General features: G+C 37.5%; 1 protein-coding gene across 2 annotated transcripts in view; it reads left to right on the top strand.

The window, feature by feature from the left end:
• LOC106875092 (WD repeat-containing protein 93) overlaps nucleotides 1-26,163 on the top strand; it is a 105,012-nt gene extending 78,849 nt beyond the window's left edge. Inside the window, exons 14-16 of one of the 2 annotated variants that reach the window (XM_089349704.1) lie at nucleotides 20,689-20,866; nucleotides 23,503-23,534; nucleotides 25,988-26,163. In XM_089349704.1, the coding sequence (XP_089205830.1) occupies nucleotides 20,689-20,866; nucleotides 23,503-23,533 (209 nt within the window). In that variant the 3' untranslated portion in view covers nucleotide 23,534; nucleotides 25,988-26,163. The remainder of the gene's footprint in view (nucleotides 1-20,688; nucleotides 20,867-23,502; nucleotides 23,535-25,987) is intronic. The other variant, XM_014923069.3, reaches the window with a different exon arrangement.
• The last annotated feature ends 1,827 nt before the right edge of the window (nucleotides 26,164-27,990 follow it).

Here is a 27,990-nt window from a genome sequence, read left to right on the forward strand (position 1 = left end):
AAGCCAAATTGATATATCAAGTAGACTTACTATTGCACAGTCAAATCCTGTAGCCAAGAATGGAACTACTGAGCTGGCAGAAAACTATATCTGGGAAAGCTAGTGTTTTCAGAAAAAAGAAAAAACAATTCGCTAACACATTACAATTACTATCTGTAAGTAGAAAAGTAAAAATATGCAACACTTTTCTCAAGTGCAACATGATGATCTTCTTTTGTTATCTACATTTGAACAATGGAGTATTTTTATCTTTGTCAGAAACCAGCTCCTTTCTTACAATAATTCAAATAATTATAAATAGAAGAGCACACACACAAACACACAGTGTGTAGTTCCTGTCAACTTGATCTTTACAAAAAATTCAACACTAATCCTAGTTGAGAGTCACTCCATCTGTAAATTTCCATTATTATTCTAAGAGTTGCGTTTAAACAATGACTTTGTTTTAGCACAAATATATAATTACAAACCTACATGCATACATACATACATACATACATACATACATACATACACACAATCATACATACATACGTGTGTGTGTGTGTGTGTGTGTGTGAATATATCTTGTGAGTTCTTTTCTTGTCTTTAATCTCTCTCCCTTTAAGAAACATATTTTCTCATGTATGCATATAAAATACAAATCCAGGCATGTCTGCATCAGTAGATGCATGTATACACAATCAGACTAACGTAAAATAAGTGAATCAGATTCATACTTATTTAGATTTTTTAAATTGAAAACCAAAAAAACCAAGACATTAATCTATCTTTAAAGCCAAATATAAACCTATGTTGCTTCATTACATATTATTTTTGAGAATATCGTTGTTGTTGTTGTTGTTGTGTGTGTGTATGTGTGTGTGTGTGTGTGTGTGTGTGTGTGTGTGTGTGTTGGTATGTTGGTGCAAACAGAAAAAATAGAATTCAAAATACATACATACATATGTGTATTCTAATATATGCTAAGACAGTTATTGTATTCTATATACAAGGAAGCTACCACCTGTGTTCCATGCATTAAATATACATTCACCCACTTTTATCCTTGCTGTTCTATATCAGTGAACTTGAACAATGACACTCAACTTTCAATATCATGATCTGCTTAACTATAAAGTGCAGAATTGACTGGGAGCTCTGTTTAAGTATGTTCTTAGCTGATTCAAATACATCCCATTGGTTTAACTTGAGGATGTTAAAAATTCTTTTAAGTTAATTTACTCTGTGGGTGAACTATGCATTACATGAGGCTACAGTCTTTTGTGCATTATGGAAACCACAACCACAAGTATCACCACCACAACCGTCAAAGCTTTACATGAAAGCATATGAAATATGTGTATATTTAAGTCTATATAAATAGTAGGTGTGGCAGGGTTGTGGAGTCAGCATCAGTAAAACTATACCGACTCTGATTCCAACTCACAATATCTTTATTCTTTAATATAAACCACTTATAACACATAGGCCTACTCAAAGTACACGCGTATGGATATGCTTTACGAGATATGTAGACCACAATCACTTAGTTACATAAAGAGGAGTTGGAGTCAGAGGTGCCAATAGTAGAGGAGTCAGAGTCAAAGTTTTTTGTTTTGACTCCACAGCCCTGAGGTATAGGTGTGATTGTGTGCTTAAGAAGTTGGGTTCCCAACCACATAGTTTTAGATTCAGTCCAACTATGTGACACTTTGGGCAAGTGCGTTTTGCTATATCTTCAGGCTTACCAAAAATTTATGAGTGGATTTGATAGATGAAAACTGAAAGAAGCCCATTGGATATGTGGATGTGTGTATGTATTGTGTATGTAAGTGTATACATCTCTTTATCTTGATAATGGTGATGATGATGATGACCATACATGCATACATACATATATCTATCTGCCTGCCTACCTGACTACTTACCCACCTACCTACCTACTTACTTACCAACCAACCAGCCAACCAACCATCCTTATTGATTAACGTCCACTCTCCATGCTGGCATGAATTGGACAGTTTGACATAGAATTGGCTAGCAGGGAGCTGTCCAGACTACAATCGACTGTTGTGGCATGGTTTCTATGACTGGATGCCCTTCTTAATGCCAACCACTTAACAGAATGTACTGGGTGCTTTTTTATGTACCACTGGAATGGTTGCATTAACACAGCACCAGCACAGGTGTTTTTAAGTGGCACCAGCACCTGAAAGACAAGCCTGTGTGTGTGGAAGACAGCAATTTTACTTAACTCAGCATGTCTCACCAAGTACAGCAAATCTCCACATTTCTCAATCGCTTGTCATTTTGTCAGTGAGACTCACCACCCCAAAGATCCTTTCTCACCACTTCATCCCACATAGTCCTGGGTCTACCCCTTCCACAGGTATCCCACCACGATTAGAGTTTGGCACTTCTTTATAGAGCTGTCTTAATCTGTACGCATCACATGACCAAATCAGTGCAGTCTTCTCTGTTGCACACAACATCTGATGCCTCTTATATGCAGTTTCACTCTTAAATCATTTACACTGTGTCATGCATGCACACTGGCATTACCCATCCAGCATACTAGCTTCATTCTTTCAAGCCTTCACAAGTCCTCTGTAGTCAAAGGCCATCCACTTGCTGATCTTGTAATTTGCCAACTTAACCAAATGCAGCAAGTTAGAACCAATACAAAGAGATTGAAGAAAACAACAGTAAAAAAGAAAAAAAACAAGTAAAAGTAACAAATTTGAGAAAACTAAATATATTTCAAAGCATGATTTATGAAATGAGTTATGTCAACATCTCAGATATTTCAAAATTCTATCATTTTTATTTTGTGTCTGTTTGTAGAAACTTGGAGTGATTCTTCACTGTTTAATTTATTAAAATTCAATAAGTTGTAATCTATTTTGATAATATTTTATCAAAATAACTCTTCTAACAATTTTAACAAACTTCTATCTCTCTATATTTACATGTATGCATATGTGTGTGAATATATATATATACATACATACATACATATATATATATATATATATATATATATATATATATATATATATATACTCACACACACACACACACACACACACACACATATATATGTGGTGAGAATGGATGAGGATAGCTGCGTGAAAAAGTGCCACACCCTAACAGTTGAGGGAACCCGTGGAAGAGGTAGGCCCAGGAAGACCTGGGCTGAGGTGGTGAGGCAAGACCTTCGTACATTGGGCCTCACCGAGGCGATGACTACTGACCGAGACCTTTGGAAACGTGCTGTGCGTGAGAAGACCCGGCAAGCCAAGTAAGATTATTGCCAGTGCCCCTGGACTGGCTCTTGTGCGGGTGGCACATAAGATGCACCATTTTGAGCGTGGCCGTTGCCAGTACCGCCTGACTGGCTTCCGTAGGATTTTCGAGCGAGATTGTTGCCAGTGCCCCTGGACTGGCTTGTGCGGGTGACACATAAAAGACACCATTTCGAGTGTGGCCGTTGCCAGTATTGCCTGACTGGCCTTCGTGCAGGTGACACGTAAAAGCACGTACTACACTCTCTGAGTGGTTGGCGTTAGGAAGGGCATCCAGCTGTAGAAACTCTGCCAAATTTAGATTGGAGCCTGGTGTTGCCATCCGGTTTCACCAGTCCTCAGTCAAGTCGTCCAACCCATGCTAGCATGGAAAGCGGAGGTTAAACGATGATGATGATGATGATGATATATATATATAAAATTTAGATTCAGGTGAATATGGTACTTAAATTTAGGCACCAGAAATAAGTATGGTATTATCCATACAGTTTCGAAATAAGGTGATTAAAATCAAAATAAGCAACAAGGATATCCAAAGTTAATGCAGTACGATCGTTTCATGTGACTCCATTTAATTTCATTTCGCATGAAACAATCATACTGCATTAACTTTGGATATCCTTGTTGCTTATTTTGATACGTGAAAAGACATCCGAGCGAGATCATTGCCAGTGCCGATGGACTGGCTCCTGTGCAGGTGGCACGTAAAATACACCATTTTGAGTGTGGCCATTGCTTGTGCTGCCAGTGGCACGTAAAAGCACCCACTACACTCTCGGAGTGGTTGGCATTAGGAAGGGCATCCAGCTGTAGAAACTCTGCCAAATCAGATTCGAGCCTGGTGTCACCTCCTGGTCCACTGGTCCTCAGTCAAATCGTCCAACCCATGCTAGCATGGAAAGCGGACGCTAAACAACGATGATGATGATGATGATATATATGACAGGCACAATGCCAGTTCCACCTGACTGGTACCCATACCAGTGGTATGTAAAAAACACTATTTGAGTGTGGCTGATGCCAGTGCTGCCTGACTGGCTTCCATGCCGGTGGAACATAAAAATCACCGACTTCACTCTTGGAGTGGTTGGTATTAGGAAGGTCATCCAGCTGTAGAAAGCTTCCCAAGTTAGATTGGAGCCTGGTGCAGCCTCTTGGCTTGCCAGTTCTCAGTCAAACCGTCCAACCCATGCCAGCATGGATGGCAGATGTTAAACAATAATGATGGTGGTGATGATATAATCATCATTTTCATCATCATAATTTAATGTCCATTGTCCATGCTGGCATGGGGTGGTTTGTTTGACCAGAGCTGGCAGGCTAGGGGGCTGCACTAGACTCCAGTCTGATTTGGCATGGTTTCTATGACTGGATGCCTTTCCTAATGCCAACCACTTTACATGGTATGCTGGGTACTTTTACATGGCACCACATGTGCGCCTTTACATGACCCCACTGGAGCACTTTTATGTGATACCATATGGGCTTTTTATATGATACCACACATACACACACACACATACACACATATATATGTAGAAGGTTGGAAAGTAACACACGAGTTATGTATAAGGAAAATAAGACAAGGTAGAAAATGCTAAAATAATTTTATCATGAAGTACATTTTGTAAAGGTCAGTACTGGTTTCAGTCTTTTTGACGGTATTTTTTCGTTATCTCACCCCATTAAAAAAATGCCATTAAAAAATTGGGTTATCTCCCCACTTAAACCTTGGGCTATCTCCCATATATAAAAATTCCCATATATAAAAATATTCACTTTTTTCAAGTGATCTTTATATATGCCTTATCTTATTAATTTTTCTTGAGATTAAGATGTATTGTAGAGTTTAATCTTAATAAATATTCTGTTTTTGAGAAGGCTTTTTTGAAGATAGTTCAGTCAGGAAGAGTCCATTTGCAAACACACACACACACACACACATATATACAGTCCCATTGAGAGGAGATGGGGTTAATCCAAGGCCCATGTGTTTAAGCAGCCCACAAAGTGGACAAGAAAAGAAAATTTCTCAGTTGGAAGTCAAAATAGATGGCGGTGTAGAATTCATGGATGCAGGCAAGTACAGAAAATTGGTTTGCTAATTCACGTTTATCTTTTCATAAAGCAGCACTTTTTATATATCGCTGGGCGTACAACATGACAAGTATCAAATTTTATGAACATGAGCTTGAAATGAAAGCCAATTGTGTTGTTGACTGGAATAACTATTTGAGAGAAGTTTGTGCTGCACACATTTTGGCTAACCCACGAGTGATTGGGGGACCCAATATGACTGTTGAAATCAACAAAAGTGTGTTCACTAAAAGAAAAAATTGCATCGGGTGTCAACTACTCAACAGTGGGTTTTTAGAGGTATTTATAGAGAAACAAAAGAGCGTTTCATGTTTATTGTCCCTAACAAGTCTGCGACAACACTTCTTCCAATAATAGAAGATAATATAAGACTGGGTACTACCATCATAAGTGATGAATGGTCAGCATATAAACATATAATTAATATTGGTCATTTTCAACATCTCACTGTAAATCATTCTCTACACTTTGTCAGTCCTATTAATGGAGCTCACACCCAAAATATTGAAAGACTCTGGAAGAGTACTTATGAAAAAAGTAAAAGACAAAATAGTACTCACAGATGCCTACTGGACTCGTATATGTGCAAGTTTAAGTGGCAACAAGAGATTGGATTAAAAGTGTTAGATCCTTGTAATTCAATACCTCAACACATTGTTGACTTTTGGCCTCCTCAATAAGCATTCAATAAGATATTTAAATTTTGGTTTTCCTATGATTTGTTGTAAAAATAGTATCAGATTCAATATGATGTTTCATCTTTTTGCTTTTCATGATTATTGTGTGTGTGTAATATATATATATTAATATATATAAATCTACATACATATATATGTACATTTACGTATGTATATAGCTATACATTTATGCATGTATATATATAAATGGATGTTAAAAGATGATGATGATGATACATACATACACACACACACACACACACACACACACACACACACATATATCACATAAAAGCATCCATTACACTCTCGAAGTGGTTGGCATTAGGAAGGGTATCCAGCAGTTGTAAACCATGCCAAATCAGATTGGAGTCTGGTGCAGCCTTCCAGCTTACCAGCCCAGGTCAAACCGTCCAACCCATGCTAGAAGACATCAGATGATGATGATGATGATGACGATGATGATTGATATATATATATATATATATATATATATATATATATATATATATATTTATAGGAGTGGCTGTGTGATAAGTAGCTTGCTTACCAACCACATGGTTCCTGGTTCAGTTCCACTGCGTGGCACCATGGGCAAGTGTCTTCTACTATAGCCTCAGGCCAACCAAAGCCTATAGAGTGAATTTGGTAGACGGAAACTGAAAGAAGCCCATCGTATATATGTATATGTATATATATATATATATATATATATATATATATATATATATTTATGTGTGTGTGTGTGTGTGTGCGTATATGTTTGTGTGTCTGTGTTTGTCCCCCCCAACATCGCTTGACAACCGATGCTGGTGTGTTTACATCCCCATAGCTTAGCGGTTCGGCAAAAGAGAACAATAGAGTAAGTACTAGGCTTACAAAGAATAAGTCCTGGGGTTGGTTTGCTTGACTAAAGGTGGTGCTCCAGCATGGCCACAGTCAAATGACTGAAGCAAGTAAAAGAGTAAAAGAAAGTATATATACCATCATAAAATATAATAATCAGATGTGTGTGTCTGTTCCACTTCAGAAACTAGAAAAAGGCCAGAGTCATTGTGAATAAAGAGGGGAAAAAATGTGTAGATAATAGAGTGAGAAATTGAAACTAATGAGACAAGATAACAATGTAACACAAGAGAGAGAGAGAGAGAGAGAAGAGAATTTGTGTTAGAGAGTGTGAGAGAGAAAGAGTGAAGGAAAGGAGAAAAAGAATTATTTGGCAGATGACTATTTTGTTTTCATACTTGTTGGACATGTCTAACAGTTTCCAATAATCTAAACCAAAATAATGCAGTGAAATATTGTTTTTCTAGTGGTTTTAACAACTTAATTCCATTACACAATAAATCTACGTATTTTTGACATTTTCATTAATAATTGATATGTACACAGGGAAATGGATAACTAACAGCATCTTATATTTTTAATATCAATTTTTAGTGACATTAACATTCATACTAATATGTCTTTTTTAATGTTTATTAACTCAAATTTATTTATTCATAAATGTTATGATCACAGAAGAGTTTTATTTGTCATTGTTCTTCGTTAGCCTCACTGCTGTGTTCTTAGTCTTCTGTTTTATATTGTAGCACATAATTAACGTTCATGAGCTTATTACTTGAAAGGATAGGGTTGTGAGATTACGATTATATATGTGCATGGCATATGAATCATGAAGGAAAATACAAAACTGTTGCCAAAGTTAATAGAATTTCTAAGCTGATGCTACTTTCAAGTGTGTGTATGTGCGTACATGTGTGAATGACATTTGAATATAAGAAAAGGCTGAATTTTACATTTAAGCAAAGACATATCTGCAACCTTAATTCTTTTATTCTTTTACTTGCTTTAGTAACTTGACTGTGGCCATGCTGGAGCACTGCCTTAAAGGATTTTTAGTCAAAGAAATCAACCCCAGGACTTATTCTTTGTATTCTATTGGTATCTTTTGGCGAACTGCTGAGTTACAGGGATGTAAACACGCCAACATTGGACAAACACAGACACAAAGACACATACAGATAAATATATACATACATACATGATGGCTGTCCACTTGTGACCGAGGAAGACCATTGCCGACCTTCAGGAACATTCTGCGCTCTAGTACTAACTTACATTTTGCATTTATGACTCCGTTGGTGGCTAATGAGCCCTGCTCTTGATAAGCATACACGACTGCAAACATTGCAGATTAAGCTTTCCCCATTCACTATACGAGCCGTGCACTTTCACGCAGCTCGCTTAAGTTCTTCATGCTGGATATGTGCTCTCTCAAAAGTGTTGATCCCCTCCTTAACCTGCTTCCTCCATCTGTGACGATGACAGGCAATGTTCTCCCAGTCAGTGTCCTGCATATCACAGTCCTTTAATGAGGACTTGACACAGTCTTAAAGCACAGTCTTGGTTTCTGCCGGAGTCTCCTTCCGTTCACAAGTTCTCCATAGAGCATCTGCTTAGGAATCCTGCTATCCTTCATTCTAATAACGTGTCCAGTCCAATGTAACTGGTGCTTGTGCACCATCGCCTCAATACTCAAGATATCAGCTGTCCTCAGGATCTGTGTGTCTGGAATCTTTGAGGTCCAGCCAACATTGAGAATGTGCCTGAGATATCTCTGATGAAAGCATTCAAGGACCCTTATCTGACATTTGTACAGAGTCCATGTCTCACATGAGTAGAGGAGCGATGTCAGTACACATGCACAGTACACAGCAACTTTTGTTTGCCTTGCTATGCCATGCTGGGACCAGACACGAGACTGAAGAGACAGGAAGGAATTAGTTGCTCTCTGCAACCTGAAACATATTTCCTCATCCAGGGAGCAAGAATGGCTGAGTGTGCTGCCCAGGTAGACAAACTTGTCTACTACCTTCAGAATTGTTCCTTCAACCAAGATAGCTGGTTTCACATATGGATGTCCTGGTGCAGGCTGAAACATTACAACAGTCTTGTCCAGGCTAATGCTAAGTCCAAATGCCTTGCAAGAAGCAGAAATGCAATTCATGAGTATTTGCATGTCATCCACTGTATGAGTGACTAAGTCACAGTCATCTGCATAAAGGAGGTCATGAATAATAGATTGGAGAACCTTTGAATTGGCAGCAAATCAGCGAAGATTAAAGAGGCGGCCAAAAGATCGATATCTGACATATATTCCCAGAGAACTAACCTTAGCAAAAGCATGAGTAAAAGCAGCAGCAAAGTACAAAGAAAAGAGAGTTGGCGCAAGGATGGCACCCTGCTTGACACCATTCTCTACTGGAATGGGTCCTGCCATGCCACCAACAACATTGACCCAAGCCTCCATCCCATTATGAAATGATTTAATTATAGATATAAAGTGATCTGCCTTTGTTAAATCAATGAATACCTGGACAAGATCCATATTCTGCTCATAGCACTTCTCCTGCATCTGTCTTGCTGTGAAGATCATATCCATTGTCCCTCTACCAGATCGGAAGCCACATTGAGATTCAGATAGGACATTATTTACGAGACACCCATTCAGACGAGTAAGAAGAATATTTGCCAGAACCTTGCCAGCAGCTGATAATAGAGCAATACCTCTGTAGTTACCACACATTGTTCTGGCTCCTTTTCCTTTATACAGAGGAAGAATAATTGCATCCTTCCAGTCCTTAGGGATTGCACTATCCCTCCAGACTGCACTAATAAGTTCATGAAGGGACTGTGTGATGTAATTACCACCAAATCGCAAGACCTCGGCACAAATACCACCCTTTCCAGGTGCCCTACCGAGATTCAATTTACTTATTGATGTCATTACTTCATCTATTGAGGGCGAAGAGTCTAAGGAGCCAATGATAGGTCTTTGTTGCATAGTATCAATCTGTTTCATCCACAACTGACTCATGGTTTAGGAGTTCAGAGAAGTGTTCGATCCAGCGACCTGTGATTTCTGTTGATTTAGTAAACAGGGTGGAAGACTCTTTGGAAAGCAAAGGAGCTGATGTGGAGCCCTTAGGTCCATAAGCTCGCTTCATAAGATGGTAAAGCTTCTTGCTGTCATTTGCATCAGCAGCAGCCTGAACATCATGAGCAAGATCCTCCCACCAAGTGTTCTGCATCTTCCTCAGAGATCGCTGCAGTAGTGATTTTACACTGTTATAGTGGGCAAGTGCTAGACTTTGCTGCACAGTAGACAGTTCTCTGTGTAGCAATACACTGTGAGCATGGCGCTTTACCACCAATAGTCGCTGAACTTCAGCATCATTCTCGTCAAACCAGTCTCTGTGTCTGGCAGTAACATATCCCAGGGTTTCAGCTGCACATTGTAGAATGTGGTCTCGAAAATCCTCCCATGCTGCAGCAGTTTCAATGCTGGACAAGCGAGTCTGAAGTTCTTTCCTAACCACAACATCATATACCTTGTGGACATTTAGACGGTGAGGAATGCTGACTGGTCCTCTTCTCTCTTTTACTCTAATTACCATTCGGAACTTTGCTCACTCCAGACTGTGGTCTGTCCAGCATTCTGATCCATGGAAGGACTTGACATTACAAATGTCATAAATGTTGTGCTTGCGGATGATGACATAATCTAGCAAGTGCCAAACTTTGAACCTTGGGTGCATCCATGTTGTTGTGTGATCACCTTCGTGCATTTGATGTCGGTGTCACTTATTTTGGTTTGAAATAAAACACTTGATCACTTAATAATCCTAACTTAATCCCAGGCAACGCCGGGCTATACTGCTAGTATTTAATACTTACACAGACTTGCTTTGGATTTGACCTTAGAACTCCAGCTTTAAAGTACTATATTGGATTGCTGCCCAGCTTACTTTTAATATACTTTTACTGACATATATATTTGTTTGTGTGTGTGTGCATGAATGTCTGCATCTTTACAAACACACACACACACACACACACACACACACACACACACACACACACACACACACACACACACACTGAACACACAAGAGTTCTGGTTAACTGTTTGAATACTAAAATGAAATTTTCTATTTTCTAAATATGTTTTGTGATAATAAAAAAAAAACTAATTATCTACTTGATATTTTCAATAACGCTGGTTGTTGCTTTTTCGCTATTTCAATATACAAGTGATAAGAGATTGTTTCATAATTTCATCTTCTGGTTGACATTTCCAATACTACAACATACATCAATGTTTTATAAATTTCCTCTTACAAAAGTACCCACTCTGTCATCCCCTTCCATGACCCACTCTGTATCCTTGCTTATGCTTGCCTTCTTGTAGCTTGAGTGTTTGCCCTAGCACCCATCACTACCATCCTTTTATCTTCTTCAGCCATGTATCTCCTCTATCGCAATATACCTCTGCTTGTTCCTCTACCACACTTTAGCTTTTTAATACTTGCATAAAGCCATTTATTTCCACATTCCTCTCTCAAATACCCCACTTTTAGTAGTGGGAGCTTTTTCTTTTCTTCCTTGTTCTTTCTCTATCTTCCAAGTTGCACAGCAACCTCAATAGTGCCAATGTCAAGAAAAAAACCTCCACCACACTCTGTAACATGGTTGGCATTAGGAAGGGCATCCAGACATAAAAACCATGTCGAAACTAAAAAGGGATCTTAGCATAGCCTTGTAGCTCACCAAATCCTTTCAAACTGTCCAACCCATGTCAGTATAGAAAACAAATGGTAAATAATCCTTTCTATTACAGGCACAAGGCCTGAAATTTGTGGGGAGGAGGCCAGTCAATTTGATCGACCCCAGTACACAACTTGTACTTAATTTATCGACCTTGAAAGGATGAAAGGCAAAGTCGACCTCGGCAGAATTTGAACTCAGAACATAAAGACAGATGAAATACCGCTAAGCATTTTGCCCAGCGTGCTAACATTTCTGCCAGCTCGCTGCCTTAACAAAGCATCATGGTATGAGGCAGGATTGCACTCAACAAGAAACTTGGACCGGTGGTCTTCCAAAACATCAGGCAAGGCTGGAACAATGGAGTCACCACTGCTCACTGCATCAACCAAGTGTTGAGGCTTCACATTGTATCATACTTTACTTGTCATCTGAATTACGTGTTTCAACATGACAACACCCATGCCCATACTGCCAGGTTGACAACAGACTTCCTCCAAAAGCACAACGTCCAGACACTGCCATGGCCTGCCCCTAAGTCTAGACTTGAACCCCATAGAGCACCTGTGGGACGAAATCCAGGGAAGGCTAAATGGCATCCGTCCATGACCAACAACTGCGGCACAACTCACTACAAGATTCAACAGAGTGTGGGCTGTTATTCCCATGGCCTTAATCAATTGTTTGGTGCATTCAATGTACAGAAGATGCTGGCAGTAATCAATGCTAATGGTGGTCACACGAGATATTGAGTTTATCTCTTTGGATCCAGGACACTGTCATCACATGACACCATGTGATGTCAAACATGTTTCTGGAAAAGACGTTTTATCATCAGGAAAGAATGATTTCTTAATTAGTACTCTTCAATCAATACCATGGCAGTCTGTTAATAAACAGTTTCTGTTTAGTATATGTGTGATGGTTTTTTTGTGGTTCAATTTATATATATACTAGCAGTATAACCCGACCTTGTCCGGGTGTGACTTATTATGTCATCTACGATAAGTCTTGCTAGCTGAAAATCAACTAAAAAAGAAAGCCTTACAACGAAAAAACCCTTATGATGTAAATATGTTCATAATTCAAAAGATGATGAAATTAATAGGGAAAGTCTGAAAGCTGTTTTGCGTAAAAATTATTAAGCATACGTAAATTTCATCCGTGTAATTGGCTATAGAAATGCTTGTGCAAAACAACTTTTTGCACTGCCCTGATTATACATAGCAGGGTAATCCCTTTTCACAGGAGCTAGGATGGCAATTTCTGATGAAGCAATTGCTGGCAATCTGTTGCTAAACAGTTTTGCCAGAATTCTATCAGATTGGGCAGAAGGTGTTGATGCACCATTTTGCATTATGTTCAAAGTAGCTACTGGAATGTGGTGAATTGCTGCAGTCTGTGGCTGTCATTTTAAACCGGTTGCTGTCTTTCCCCAGCAAACTCTCTTCTTTGGAGGCATAATCTACGTATATATTAAACAGAACAAAAAAAGTTATAATAGATGGCAGGGTCGGTACTTTTCACATATCTGTAATTTTTCAGATTAACACCCGCACAATTACCCAACCCTAATCCTAACACTAACCCTAACACTAACCCTAAACCCTAACCCTAAAAAACGTAACCGTAACATTAATTCTAAACCCTAACCCTGACCCTAAAACCCTAACCCTAACACCCTAGTGAAAATCGTGGTAAATTTACAAAACATTGACGAACATGAGTTATATTTTACTGAATGTATGCTTTTGAGAGAGCGAGAGAAAGGAATAGGGGTAGTTAAAAGTTTTCTTATGACTGCTTCTCTTCACTGCCTATTTACTTCATTAGAAATTTAAGGATGCACATAAGCACATAATAGAGGAAAATGAAACAAATATGGACGACTTGCTCCGAAACACCACCAAGTGGGGAACACTTCTCAAAAATAACCTGCAGTTGTTTCCTTCAAAATTCCTACATGCTTGAAATGTACATACATCAAGGTACATTTGTACAAAATTTCATGAAAAAGTATTCATTTTCCTGGAAGTTAAGAAGAATTTAAGTGGAATTTCCGAATATTGTACCCCACCCCCTTCCAAAACACTTTCACGGAAAATGTTTGTATATTTGGAATCTACATAATAAATAATATATGCATAGAAAATGTCATTAAAAAATATTCATTTTTATGAAAGTTATGACCTTCCAAAGTTGGGGGATACAACTCTGTAGTTATGCCATCAATGTTTTGTAAATATACCACGATGTGAATGATTGTGTTTACTTGCACAGAGAGCGAGAGAGGAAGAGGGAGAGAAATGAATAGAGATTGAGAGCAATGTGTATGTTGTTGTCACAGGTCAAGTATGTGTGGTTGTGTGTGTTTTTACGTATCTATGTTATGAAAAATAGGTAAAGAACACTGAGATGAAAGTTTTAATCTATGACGTTGTATGTATCACTTTCTCTCTCTCTCCCTCTCCGTCTTTAACTCTTACTCTCTATATTTTTATGTTGAGCGCGTGTGTAAGAATGGCGTTCCAGGTAGAAGGGATGAAATATAAAAGTTGCTAGAAACAACAGCCAAATCTCCCTTAAATCACACAAAGTAAACGGAATTTTAAAAATCTAATTACTGCACTGGAAAGTTCACATCGAGAAAATTCCATTGATGTAAAAATTTTTACGAAAAAGTGGAAAATGTGGATTTCTATAAACATTCAAAAGGGCTTCACACAAACACACAACTTCAGATTTATATATTAAGATATATATATATATATATATATATATTATAATGAATAATTATATGCTCACACACACACACACACACATCAGCAACATTCGTCAATTTCTTGAAAATGGGGTCATAACCCTGAAATGTTGAATACAAGGTAAGCCTACATTAATTCACATATGTTTTCTTGTGATTTACTTTGCATTTACTTCACATTGTTTTGGCCTTACCCGCGATCTGTTTTACAATATATATATATGTATGTGTGTGTGTAATGTGTGTAGGTGTGTGGTGCATGTGGGTATGTATATAGTGTATATCATCATCATCGTTTAACGTCCGCTTTCCATGCTAGCATGGGTTGGACGATTTGACTGAGGACTGGCGAAACCGGATGGCAACACCAAGCTCCAATCTAATTTGGCAGAGTTTCTACAGCTGGATGGATACAACTCTGTAGTTATGCCATCAATGTTTTGTAAATATACCACGATGTGAATGATTGTGTTTACTTGCACAGAGAGCAAGAGAGGAAGAGGGGGAGAAATGAATAGAGATTGAGAGCAATATGTATGTTGTTGTCACAGGTTAAGTATGTGTGGTTGTGTGTGTGTTTTACGTATCTATGTTATGAAAAATAGGTAAAGAACACTGAGATGAAAGTTTAATCTATGACGTTGTATGTATCATGGAAGGTCATAACTTTCATAAAAATGAATATTTTTTTATGACATTTTCTATGCATATATTAGTTATTATGTAGATTCCAAATATACAAAAATTTTCCGTGAAAGTGTTTTGGAAGGGGGTGGGGTACAATATATATATATGTATGTATGTATGTATGTATATATATATATATATATGTGTGGATGTCTGTATATATATATATATATGTATGTATGTCTGTATATATATATATATATATATATATATCAAGGGAGCAGCCTTGCAGAATCGTTAGCATACTAGGCAAAATGCTTAGCGCCATTCCATCCGTCTTTACACTCAGAGTTCAAATTCTATTGAGGCCAAATTTGCCCTTCATCCCTTCTAGGTCGATAAAATAAGTAGTACTAATTGAGTACTGGGGTTCGATGCTATCGACTTGTCACCTCCCCTGAACTTGGCCTTCCGCCAAAATTTGAAATATCCCAAGGTGATGCCCCAGCATGGCCACAGTCTAGTGACTGAAACAAGTATAAGATAAAAGATAAATATATATACGAGGTCTGATCAATAAGTATCCAGATTGATGCTATAAAAACAAAACTACAATACATACCAATTTGGCATTTAACATCCTTCAAAGTAGTTCCCTTCAAAGACCACATACTTAATCCAGTGCTATTTCCATTGATGGAAACATTCCTGAAATTCGTTTGCTGGAATAATCAGCAGCTTCCTCATTGTAATCACTTTGATTTCTTCGACATCCTGAAATCTTCCTTTGAAGCAGGATTTAATTTTCGGAAAGAGGAAAAAGTTACAAGGAACGAAATCTGGGGAATATGGTAGCTGTTTGACCTGGGAAATGCTGAGCCTAGCCAAAAACTGCTGCACAAGCTGTGCTGAACAGGCAGGTGTGTTGTCAGCTGAAAAATAGTTTTGGCATAAACTTGGCAGAAACGCATCACATACCAAAATCTTCAATGATAATGGCTGAACTGATAACTCACAGATGGTGATTCGATGATTTCCCCTCACAACTGCACACACATCGGCAATGTTTTTCTCAGTTCTGTTGGATGGCAGTCTCCCAGAACGTTTGTTACTATCAACATTTTTTTCGTACACTCCTCTCCATACACTTTCTGCAACTTTGCATCGGCCTCTGAGCAGGTAACACCAAGCTTTTGGCAAAAGTTGATGCAGATTCATGGTGAATGCAATGATCACATGCTACACACGTTCCTTCCAAGCACTGCTGTAAGCAACGAAAGTGAGCTAAAACATAAAAATTTAGTGCGCATGCACAGCAGTGTTCAAGGTCAATCTATGTCAAGTAACTTCAGTCTGCGTGTTTTCGCTTTATTACTATGGCAACAGTCCAGGTACTTATTGATCAGATGACATATATATAAACACACACAAACACTCAAATCTGTCTACATGCATGTGTATTTCACCATTACATTTTAAAAGCACCATTTTCACATTTTCGCAAACACAGGTAAATTGTTACATGCATGTTTCATTTATTTCCTGAGGTGTGATAATTTTCAATACACCTCTACAACGTTGTCACTGTTACAATTCCACAGCAGCTGTTAAAAATTAGATACTAGAGGTTTCAAGTGCTCTTTTTAATACATTTAATTTTTCTCCTTTTATTTCTTCTGTTTTCCTTTCTCTCTATTCTATTTACATTGAATTTTGGATTTGTTGTATTGTTATACTTTGATTTCTTGTCATGGCTTGATTTAGTCACTTGTCAGTTCTTGTTTGTCCATAAACTCATACAATATTATTACTGCTATTCCATTCTTGTATTTCTGCTTAGCTTCATTAACTATGCATACATCATACACTTTTATAACAAATATATCTTTTTATTTTGAAAATGCTTGACAACCGATGATGGTGTGTTTAAGTACCCGTAACTTAGTGGTTCGGCAAAAGAAACCGATAGAATAAGTACTAGGCTTCCAAAGAATAAGTCCTGGGGTTGATTTGCCTGACTAAAGGCAGTGCTCCAGCATGGCTGCAGTCAAATGACTGAAACGAGTAAAAGAGAAAAGAGAGAGAATTAATTAATATTACTAGATAATTACACAAAAGGTAAAAACATTAAACTAACTAGATATAAAATTCCTCTTTTATTTTTTTTCAGTACTGGATACACATATCTATTTCTTAATTTCTTATTCTAAAATCAAAACTTTTACTTTACACTAAAATACATTTTCACCCCTTTACTCCGCCATTTAATCAAAAACTGTTTCTGTATCAGTTATCTTCGTAAAGTTCAGAAGATAATTGAGATACAGATTATATTTGATTAAAGGACAGAATAAAGGGATGAAGAGTATATACATATATTCACAAGGTACAAATGAGAGATTGTTAAGTAACAGGCTATTTTAGATCGATGTAATGCCATAAACAGTACTTATGTTCTTAACTGTCACTACTATGACATTCTCCTCCAAAAATGCCAAATGTAAGACATGAAGTGTTAATCAGTCATCTAATTAAAATTACAAAATTGTTAACAGCAGAAAAGCTAACTAGATTATGTTTCATTAGTTTTAAAATTAAGATTTGCAGATATCTATTAGATGGCTATTTCCATATATTACTTTAAATTAAAGTACACGGAATCTAGCATGAAATAAGCTACATTAGCAACTCTAAGGGTGAACTGAAAAGTTTTAAGAGAAAATTGTAGCAGAGGGAATGTGAATAAAGTGTGCATGAACCACATCAACATGCAAACTAATTGAATGCTTGACTGAACAAATCAAGCACATGCTACAGAGGAACTTAGTGATAATTAAACTTTCAATGTAGTAATTATCAGTGCTTACCGTTTATTTTTTACAATTATCCCTTAAATCTTTTAAATATCTTTTACAATTATTTCTTGAAGTTCCATTTTTAGTATTTGTAAAATGAAATAGCCTTAAAGCAGAGGATCATTAGAAAGGAAGATCCTTAGCAATGTATTGATGTATGTATATGAAACTGATCTAAAACAGGGATGGAATATATACACTTCTTGAGTGTGGTTTATTAGTGTTACTTGTTTGGACTTATCATTGAGTCTGGATTCATATATTCATATGCAACTTAATTTAGTCACCTACCTTAGCATTATATCATAAGGATCATCATCATCATCATCATCATCGTTTAACGTCCGCTTTCCATGCTAGCATGGGTTGGATGACTTGACTGAGGACTGGTGAAACCGGATGGCAACACCAGGCTCCAATCTAAATTTGGCAGAGTTTCTACAGCTGGATGCCCTTCCTAACGCCAACCACTCAGAGAGTGTAGTGGGTGCTTTTACGTGTCACCTGCACGAAGGCCAGTCAGGCGATACTGGCAACGGCCACGCTCTAAATGGTGTCTTTTATGTGCCACCCGCACAAGCCAGTCCAGGGGCACTGGCAACGATCTCGCTCGAAAATCCTACGAAGGCCAGTCAGGCGGTACTGGCAATGGCCACGCTCAAAATGGTGCATCTTATGTGCCACCCACACAAGAACCAGTCCAGGGGCACTGGCAACGATCTTACTTGGCTTGCCGGGTCTTCTCACGTACAGCACATTTCCAAAGGTCTCGGTCAGTAGTCATCGCCTCGGTGAGGCCCAATATACGAAGGTCTTGCCTCACCACCTCAGCCCAGGTCTTCCTGGGCCTACCTCTTCCATGGGTTCCCTCAACTGTTAGGGCATGGCACTTTTTCACGCAGCTATCCTCATCCATTCTCACCACATGTCCATACCAGCGCAATCGTCTCTCTTGCACACCACAACTGATGCTTCTAATGTTCAGCTTTTCTCTCAAGATACTTACACTCTGACGGGTATTCACATTGACATTACACATCCAACAGAGCATACTGACTTCATTCCTTGCGAGCTTACGCATGTCATCAGCAGTTACAGCCCATGTTTCACTGCCATGTAGCATGGCTGTTCGTACACATGCGTCATACAGTCTGCCTTTTACTCTGAGTGAGAGTCCCTTTGTTGCCAGCAGAGGTAAGAGCTCTCTAAACTTTGCCCAGGCTATTCTTATTCTAGCGGCTACACTTTCAGTGCACCCACCCCCACTACTAACTTGGTCGCCCAGATAGCGGAAGCTATCGACTACCTCTAGTTTTTCACTCTGGAATGAGATAGAAGTTGTTTCCTATTGTTTACAGTCTTTATTGCACCTGAACATCTGCCACATACAAAAACTAACTTCCTAGATAACCTGCCTTTGATGTTGCTGCACCTCTTATGTGTCCATAGGTTGCACCGGGTACATCTTATAGAGTTACTACCTACTCCTTTTCTACATACTGAGCAGGGCCATCTACCTGAAGGGGTTTGTGTTTTATCTACCTTCCTACTTATTAGGATTTTGGTTTTAACTAGGTTGACTCTAAGGTCCTTCAATTCTAGACCTTGCTTCCACACCTGAAACTTCTCTAGTTCTGATAGTGACTCCGCAATTAGGGCAAGGTCATCAGCATAGAGGAGCTCCCAGGGGCAACCTGTCTTGAACTCCGCTGTGATTGCCTGGAAGACTATGATAAATAGGAGGGGGCTCAGGACGGAACCTTGGTGGACCCCTACCTCTACCCAGAATTCATTGCTGTACTCATTTCCAACCCTCACCTTACTGGCAGCATCTCGGTACATGGCTCGCACAGCTCTCACTAACCATTCTTCTATCCCAAATTTCCTCATTGACCACCAGATAAGGGATCGGGGGACCCTGTCAAAGGCTTTCTCCATGTCAACGAAAGCCAGGTACAGAGGTTTATCCTTGGCTAGGTATTTCTCTTGCAGCTGTCTTACTAGAAATATGGCATCAGTAGTGCTTTTACCTGGCACGAACCCAAACTGCATCTCATCTAAATTGATTCGCTCTCTAATTAGTTGGGCTATGACCCTCTCTGTAACTTTCATAACCTGATCTAACAGTTTGATGCCTAGAAATAATATTTACATTAAGTCTGTTGATTGAACTATTGTGATTATCTAGTGACTATTGGTAAAATATCGAAGTAGGTTTCTTTTCATCAGATCTTTCAGTAATACTTCAATTAGTCTCTCCTACATAAATTTCAACAATGTTTGCACATGATCCTTCTTGGTTACTTATATGATGTACTGTGTTCCAAGGATTTTGCAGGGATATGTGATCACTTAGGACACATCTTGTAATTATCTTTATAGGTGTATTTCAAAATATCACAAATGATGGAGTTACCAGTTTTTACTAAAATTTGTATATATGTATGTATGTTATTATTCAGTTTAATTTCAAAATTATTTGTCGGTTAGTCTGGGAAGTTGAGGCACAGTCCATGATCTTTGCACGCCTTCTTGGACTAGTGAAACTGATACAAATGATACATCTGCAAGTAGGAAAACTGAGTCAGTGGAAGGAGTCAAGAGGTTTGTCTGAATAGACCAGGTAGTGGCTAAATTATGAGTCATACTTAATAAGGTCATACGAGTTGCTGCACTGTTTGCTGACAAGATAGGAACTGTTTCTTTATGTACTAGAAAATCTAGTATCAAATTGAATGTCAATGTTTTCAATATTATTTTGCGTTCTTTCGCAGCTTCCTTTGGTGATGCGGATGGCGTTCATACAGATGAAAATACTTCTTTCTTCATATTCCGACTGGATACAATTCCAATATTGGAAACATTCTACAAAGAAACTAATATTTACATGGCTACTTCTTTTGTTGTTGAAACTTCACTGGATTCTTTACTAGAAAATATCCTGAAGACAAGGTATGCCATTCTTTCAGTGCTTTGATGTTATTTTCATCATTTTTGTTGTCTTTAAATTGTTTTCTTGCTTTCTTTTCACCTATTTCAATTGTTCCTTCTACCATACTTTGAATTCCTTGTCTCTTGTTACTTGCCCCGTCACTTCTAATTTTTTACATTCTATTATTTCTCTCTCTCTCTCTCACCACTTTTCACATTCTGTTTAGTACCATATACAACCTTCTACAACACTTTTTTAATGAAAGGTCCCTATTTCAATCCTTAGTCTCTACTTCATTTCACAACACCAACATAGGCAACTTCTGCTTGTATTACAAATCTAAACCCGAATCTCTAGATTATGAAGACTTGTAACTTTTCTTCTTGTCAGCAATGTTGTTGTGTAGACCCAATTTATTTCTTTAGAAAACATTACATAAAGTGTTGAACATCATATACGCACCAGCAGGTGTTGAAATCTTCCTACTACAAACTTTACGCCTTTTTTTGGCCCCCTACCCTGAGGGTGAAATACACATAAGTAACTCTGCATGATTCAGTTTCTCTCTAATGGGCCAAAATAGGTTCCTTCTACAGTTGACTGGTTAACAATAAAATTAGAGCACTCATACTGTGCATATATAATCCTCCACTGCTAATATGGTTTCAAAGATTGGGGGAATGGGCAAGTGAATTATATTGACCCCAGTTCTCAACTAATACTTATTTTATTGACCCCAAAAGGATGAAAGACAAATTCGACTGTAGCAGGAATTAAACTCAGATCATAAAGACAAACAAAATGCCGCTAAGCATTTTGCCCAGCATGCTAACAATTCTGCCAGCTAACCACTTTCTTCACTGCTAGTATGGAAGAGTCATTGCCATCATTACCATAATCAGTTTAACACGTTGACTGCCAACTATGAATTATCTTGTAGTTGGCAATCTATACAATTTTGCCAGGTACGAGCACACTCGCACTTAAAATGAACTGGCATCCTGAACTAACATTGTGAGCGTGTTATGGAAACACTAAAGACACCCTTTATTTGCCCAATGAAATGAGTTAACCCATATCATGGCACCTGCCAGGAAATATATTTGGTAAAACATCTATATATATCAGGTATAAGAAAAAATATTTCCTTTATCATTTATTGCAATTTTTTACATTTGGGTTGTAATAGCATATAAAAGTTTAATTCCTCTAAATTGAAATACATCATAAACTAAAAGTTCCTGGCGTTAAGAGTATTGCAAAAGGCCTGGTTGGAGGACCAACCTTCTGAGTTCTTTTACAAGGATTAGAAAAAACTGCAATAAGTGTGTGAATCTAAGAAGGGAATATGTTAAATAAAATATATTAACTGATTGTCCTGTATTTTTTTTTACCCAAAACTAGGAACTTTTCAGCACCTCCTTTTATGTTAGCTACTGTTTCTCTATGAAAACTATACAATTGGTTATAGTTGTATCAGGGATCACATGGTGCCAGTTGTACACAATCTGATATGATTCATGAGCATTTGGATTGTCAATTCAGTTCATACAATTCTAATCTTGATTCCAAACTATAATACACACAGTGATGAATATTTTGAAATTTTAATTTTCAAATTTTATAGTCACCATCCTTGCCTGTAGGAGTGGCTGTGAGGTAAATAGTTTGCTTTCTACCCACATGGTTTTAGATTCAGTTCCACTTCATGGCACCTTGGGCAAGTGTCTCCTACTATAGCCTCAAGACAATCACTGCTTTGTGGGTGTATTTGGTAGATGGAAACTGGAAGAACTTCTTGTGTGTGTGTGTGGTTCCCTTCTCAGATTCATACACTTATTGCAGTTTTTTCTAAGCCCTGTAAAAGAACTCAGAAGATTAGTCCTCCAGCCAGGCCTTTTGCAGGAATTAAAGCCAGGAATTTTTCAGCAACCCCTTATAGATGTGGCCATCAGCAAAAGAAAATAATAGTGTAGGATATCTTATATTAATATATCATACACTGTTATTTCATAAACAGAAAAATTATTTCATGATATGAAAGCAAATTTAGCCTTATTATTTATGCGATTAGTGTTGAAGTCCACCTTTAACAAGACAACATGTTCATTTATTGCATAAGCTTGATTTCATGGCGGCGAGCTGGCAGAATCGTTAGCATGCCGGGGGAAATGCTTAGCGGTATTTCGTCTGCCGCTACGTTCTGAGTTCAAATTCCGCCGAGGTCAACTTTGCCTTTCATCCTTTCGGGGTCGATTAAATAAGTACCAGTTAGGCACTGGGGTTGATATAATCGACTTAATCCGTTTGTCTGTCCTTGTTTGTCCCGTCTATGTTTAGCCCCTTGTGGGCAGTAAAGAAATAGCATAAGCTTGATTTTAACATATTATAAATCAGATTAGGCTTAGTTGCAGTGGCTATTATCTGTTGTCTCATGCACTTGGAAACAACTATATAATGCTACATGCTATTTATGATTTAAAAATACATTTTTTCATTATTTTTCATTTTGGTGTTCCTGTTTAGAAACAAGCTTTTATTTTTTCTCAGGAATTCAATTAAATATTCTAGAAAGAATTTTCAGTGAAATCTCTGAAAGTAACTTGAAATATATTGCTGGGACCTTGACTGATATTTTGTCTTATTTACGTTTTAGACATTTCCAGAAAGAAACTCCTTGTACATGAGGTATTTCTATATTAAGCACATATCAATCTTAATATATAAATCTGAAGTTGTGTGTTTGTGTGAAGCCTTTTTGAATGTTTATAGAAATCCACATTTGCCACTTTTTCGTAAAATTTTTTACATCAATGGAATTTTCTCGATCTGAACTTTCCAGTGCAGTAATTAGATTTTTAAAATTCCGTTTACTTTGTGTGATTTAAGGGAGATTTGGCTGTTGTTTCTAGCAACTTTTATATTTCATCCCTGCTATCTGGAACGCCATTCTTACACACGCGCTCAACATAAAAATATAGAGAGTAAAAGTAAAAGAGGGAGAGGGAGAGAGAGAGAAAGTGATACATACAACGTCATAGATTAAACTTTCATCTCAGTATTCTTTACCTATTTTTCATAACATAGATACGTAAAAACACACACAACCACACATACTTGACCTGTGACAACAACATACACATTGCTCTCAATCTCTATTCATTTCTCCCCCTCTTCCTCTCTCGCTCTCTCAAACGTATACACTTGCAAGTAAACACAGTCATTCACGTCGTGATATATTTACAAAACATTGATGGCATAACTACAGAATTGTATCCCCCAACTTTGGAAGGTCATAACTTTCATAAAAATGAATATTTATTTATGAAATTTTCTATGCATATATTATTTATTATGTAGATTCCAAATATACAAAAATTTTCCGTGAAAGTGTTTTGGAAGGGGGTGGGGTACAATATTCGGAAATTCCACTTAAATTCCTCTTAACTTCCAGGAAAATGAATATTTTTTCATGAAATTTTGTACAAATGTATCTTGATGTATGTACATTTCAAGCATGTAGGAATTTTGAAGGAAACAACTGCAGGTTATTTTTGAGAAGTGTTCCCCACTCGGTGGTGTTTCGGAGCAAGTTGTCCATATTTGTTTCATTTTTCTCTATTATGTGCTTATGTGCATCCTTAGATTTCTAATGAAGTAATAGGCAGTGAAGAGAAGCAGTCATAAGAAAACTTTTAACTACCCCTATTCCTTTCTCTCCCCCTCTCTACCTCTTCCTCTCTCGCTCTCTCAAAAGCATACACGTGCAAGTACACAATCATTCAGTAAAATATAACTCATGTTTGTCAATGTTTTGTAAATTTACCAAGATTTTCACTAGGGTCTTAGGGTTAGGGTTTTAGGGTCAGGGTTAAGGTTTAGGATTAATGTTACGGTTACGGTTTTTAGGGTTAGGGTTAGGGTTAGGGTTTAGGGTTAGTGTTAGGGTTAGTGTTAGGATTAGGGTTGGGTAATTGTGCGGGTGTTAATCTGAAAAATTACAGATATGAGAAAAGTACCGACACTGCCATCTATTATAACTTTTGTTGTTCTGTTTAATATATACATAGATTATGCCTCCAAAGAAGAGAGTTTGCTGGGGAAAGACAGCAACCGGTTTAAAATGACAGCCACAGACTGCAGTAATGCACCACATTCCAGAAGCTATTTTGAACATAATGCAAAATGGTGCATCAACATCTGCCCAATCTGATAGAATTCTGGCAAAACTGTGTAGCAACAGATCGCCAGCAATTGCTTCATCAGAAATTGCCGTCCCAGCTCCTGCTAAAAGGGATTACCCTGCTATGTGTAATCAGGGCAGCGCAAAAAGTTGTTTTGCACAAGCATTTCTATAGCCAATTGCACGGATGAAATTTACGTATGCTTAATAATTTTACGCTAAACAGCCTTCAGACTTTCCCTATTAATTTCATCGTCTTTTGAATTATGAACATATTTACATCATAAGGGTTTTTTCGTTGTAAGGCTTTCTTTTTTAGTTGATTTTCAGCTAGCAAGACTTATCGTAGATGACATAATAAGTCACACCCGGACAAGGTCGGGTTATACTGCTAGTACACATATAAAGACTCTTACATTTACTCAGTTGTGTTTAGAACAACTTTGATTCCAACATGAACATGGAGAGCAATTTCAAATTAAAAAGCATTGAAATGCTTTGCTATAACTTGACCTGGTTAAACAGTCCTTATCTTTGACATAATACTAGCTATTGTGGACAATACTTTCAAGATCTTCACTTTTATCTTATCATGCATCTCTAATGTTTGTTAATTCTACCTTTTAATATTTATATTGTGTCTTTGGTGTTTTCCAAACTCTTTATTAATTGCACACATACAGAACATTTTATTAAAACTTATGTCCCTGGTAATAGTCTTTGGAAAGCCGTTAATTTTTACATAGTGATAAGAACTACTTCTACTGAGTAAATATTTGCTGCTGGTGTAATTGAACACGTCAGTTTGGTCATTCGTGCAAACATTGATGATCAATTCTCACAAACTTTTTGAAGAAGTGTGACCACTTCATATTTTCTGCTAATGCATTTGCTGTATGGTGTAATTTGAAATTGTGTAGCCTTGTTATTAAATATTCCATCTGTCTACTTATTTCAGACATGAACAACAACTGCAACGAAATATTCGCCTCAAGTCACAGTGGGCAAAACTACCATCATTAATACCAGAACAAAATGTATTTAACTGAAACAGAATTCAACTCTGCAAACAAAGTTGTGAAATTATTTTTTATCAACTACCTATAAAGTTTCTGTGTAATTTTTACAAAACAATGTTTCTTACTTCTTTTATTTACTGATGTTGTTGTGACAAAGATTGGTTTAGAGTGAGACAATGGGATGAAAGTGTTCGCTGCACAAGCATAACATTATTCAGCTTTTTCAAACCTGAAATGGAAACTGTTGTTTACACCAATTGAGAGATAATTATCTTTTCCTTCTTTCTGATAAATGCATACACACACACACACAAACCTACACACACATACACCTATATATATATATATATATATCATATGTGTGTGTGTATGTATGAAAACATACATACACACACACACGCATGCACACACTTACACATATACATATATGTCTCTGTGTGTGTATGAAAACACACGCACACACACACATAAATGCCACTGTTGTCAGTTGTAACATGTTTTAATGCACAAACCTAAAATATTTTTACAGATTCTGTTGAATTGTGTGTGATGGCAGAAGAGTACAAAGAAATTATTTAGTTTTTTCTTCCTGCATTAGGGTTTCAAATCCCATCAGATTAGTGTGTTCATTCAAGTCTTTAATCTATCAGTCCATCTGTGATTAATAAGAAAATCGTGCCAATTAGATAGTAGGGCCAGTTCAGCTTTCTGTTGGCTTTAGGATTAATCAAAAGAGCAAAAACATTCATGCTGTCTTTTTTTAAATGACTTATTGTGAAAAAGTGTTCTTTGCTGTGTTGCTAGAGTTTATAGCATCCATTACTAAAATACAAATTGTCTTCTGATGGTTCAGTTCAATGAAGAGTTAAAAGATGCTATACAGCTGACAACTATATAGTAAGGCAACAGAAACATTGCTTAGTTGACATGTATGGTAAGAGCTGTGGAGTAGCAGAAACAAATATTCTTTTCTACTCTAGGCACAAGGCTCAAAATTTTTTGGGAGGGGGCGAATCAATTAGATCGACCCCAGTATGCAACTGGTACTTAATTTATCAACCTCGAAAGGATGAAAGGCAAAGTCAACCTCAGTGGAATATGAACACAGAATGTAAAGACAGGCAAAATACTGCTAAGCATTTCGCCTGGTATGCTAAGATATTTGTCGGCTCACTGCCTTAGCAGAAACAAATACTGTTACATTGCAATGCTTTTACTGGAGTCCGTTCTGTTCCAAGCTTTTGGTTTAGGTCTTCAATCTGAAGATAACTTCCCCCACTTCCTTCCACCAATGATGGTGGATCTGAAGAGAGTCACAAAGACTTTCTCTTTTGAATATTTGAGTGACAGGTTTTTTACTGCTGGATGCCCTTCCTGATGCCAACCCCCATCTATTTCTAAGTGAGGTAATATCTTCCCTCCTATTTATTAAAGGAGACACAAACACTTTCACACATACACATGACAGGAGCTACTGCCAAGCAAATTCAATTAAAAGGCATCGGTTGACCCAAGGCACTTGCCCAAGGTGCCATGGAGTGTGATTGAACCTGAGACCATGTGGTTGAGAAACAAGCTTCCGAACCATACAGCCGTGCCTGCTATTCAAGTAAAAAAATAAATAAATAAATAAATAAATAAATATAAGGCAATACTCAATTACATCATCCTATAATCCAGTTCAGAATACATTTCTTGAAAGTTAATAAAAGTGGTATTAGACACGTAAAGGAAGTAATGGGGAGTGCATAAACAATCAACTATATAATCTGTTGCAAGCACATCATCATACATCAAGTTATTATTGTAAATACAACAGGAGATTGCTTCAGTGTATTTCATTTTTGTATTTGGTTTGTAAGATTTTTTTGTCAACTTGTGTGTTGACCTAGTTTGATGTATCTCAGGATGGTCATTAGGCCAAAAGATATATATATACTAG

The sequence above is a fragment of the Octopus bimaculoides genome, chromosome 3 (genome assembly GCF_046866305.1).
Source record: "Octopus bimaculoides isolate indiv1 chromosome 3, ASM4686630v1, whole genome shotgun sequence".
Lineage (NCBI taxonomy): Eukaryota > Metazoa > Mollusca > Cephalopoda > Octopoda > Octopodidae > Octopus > Octopus bimaculoides.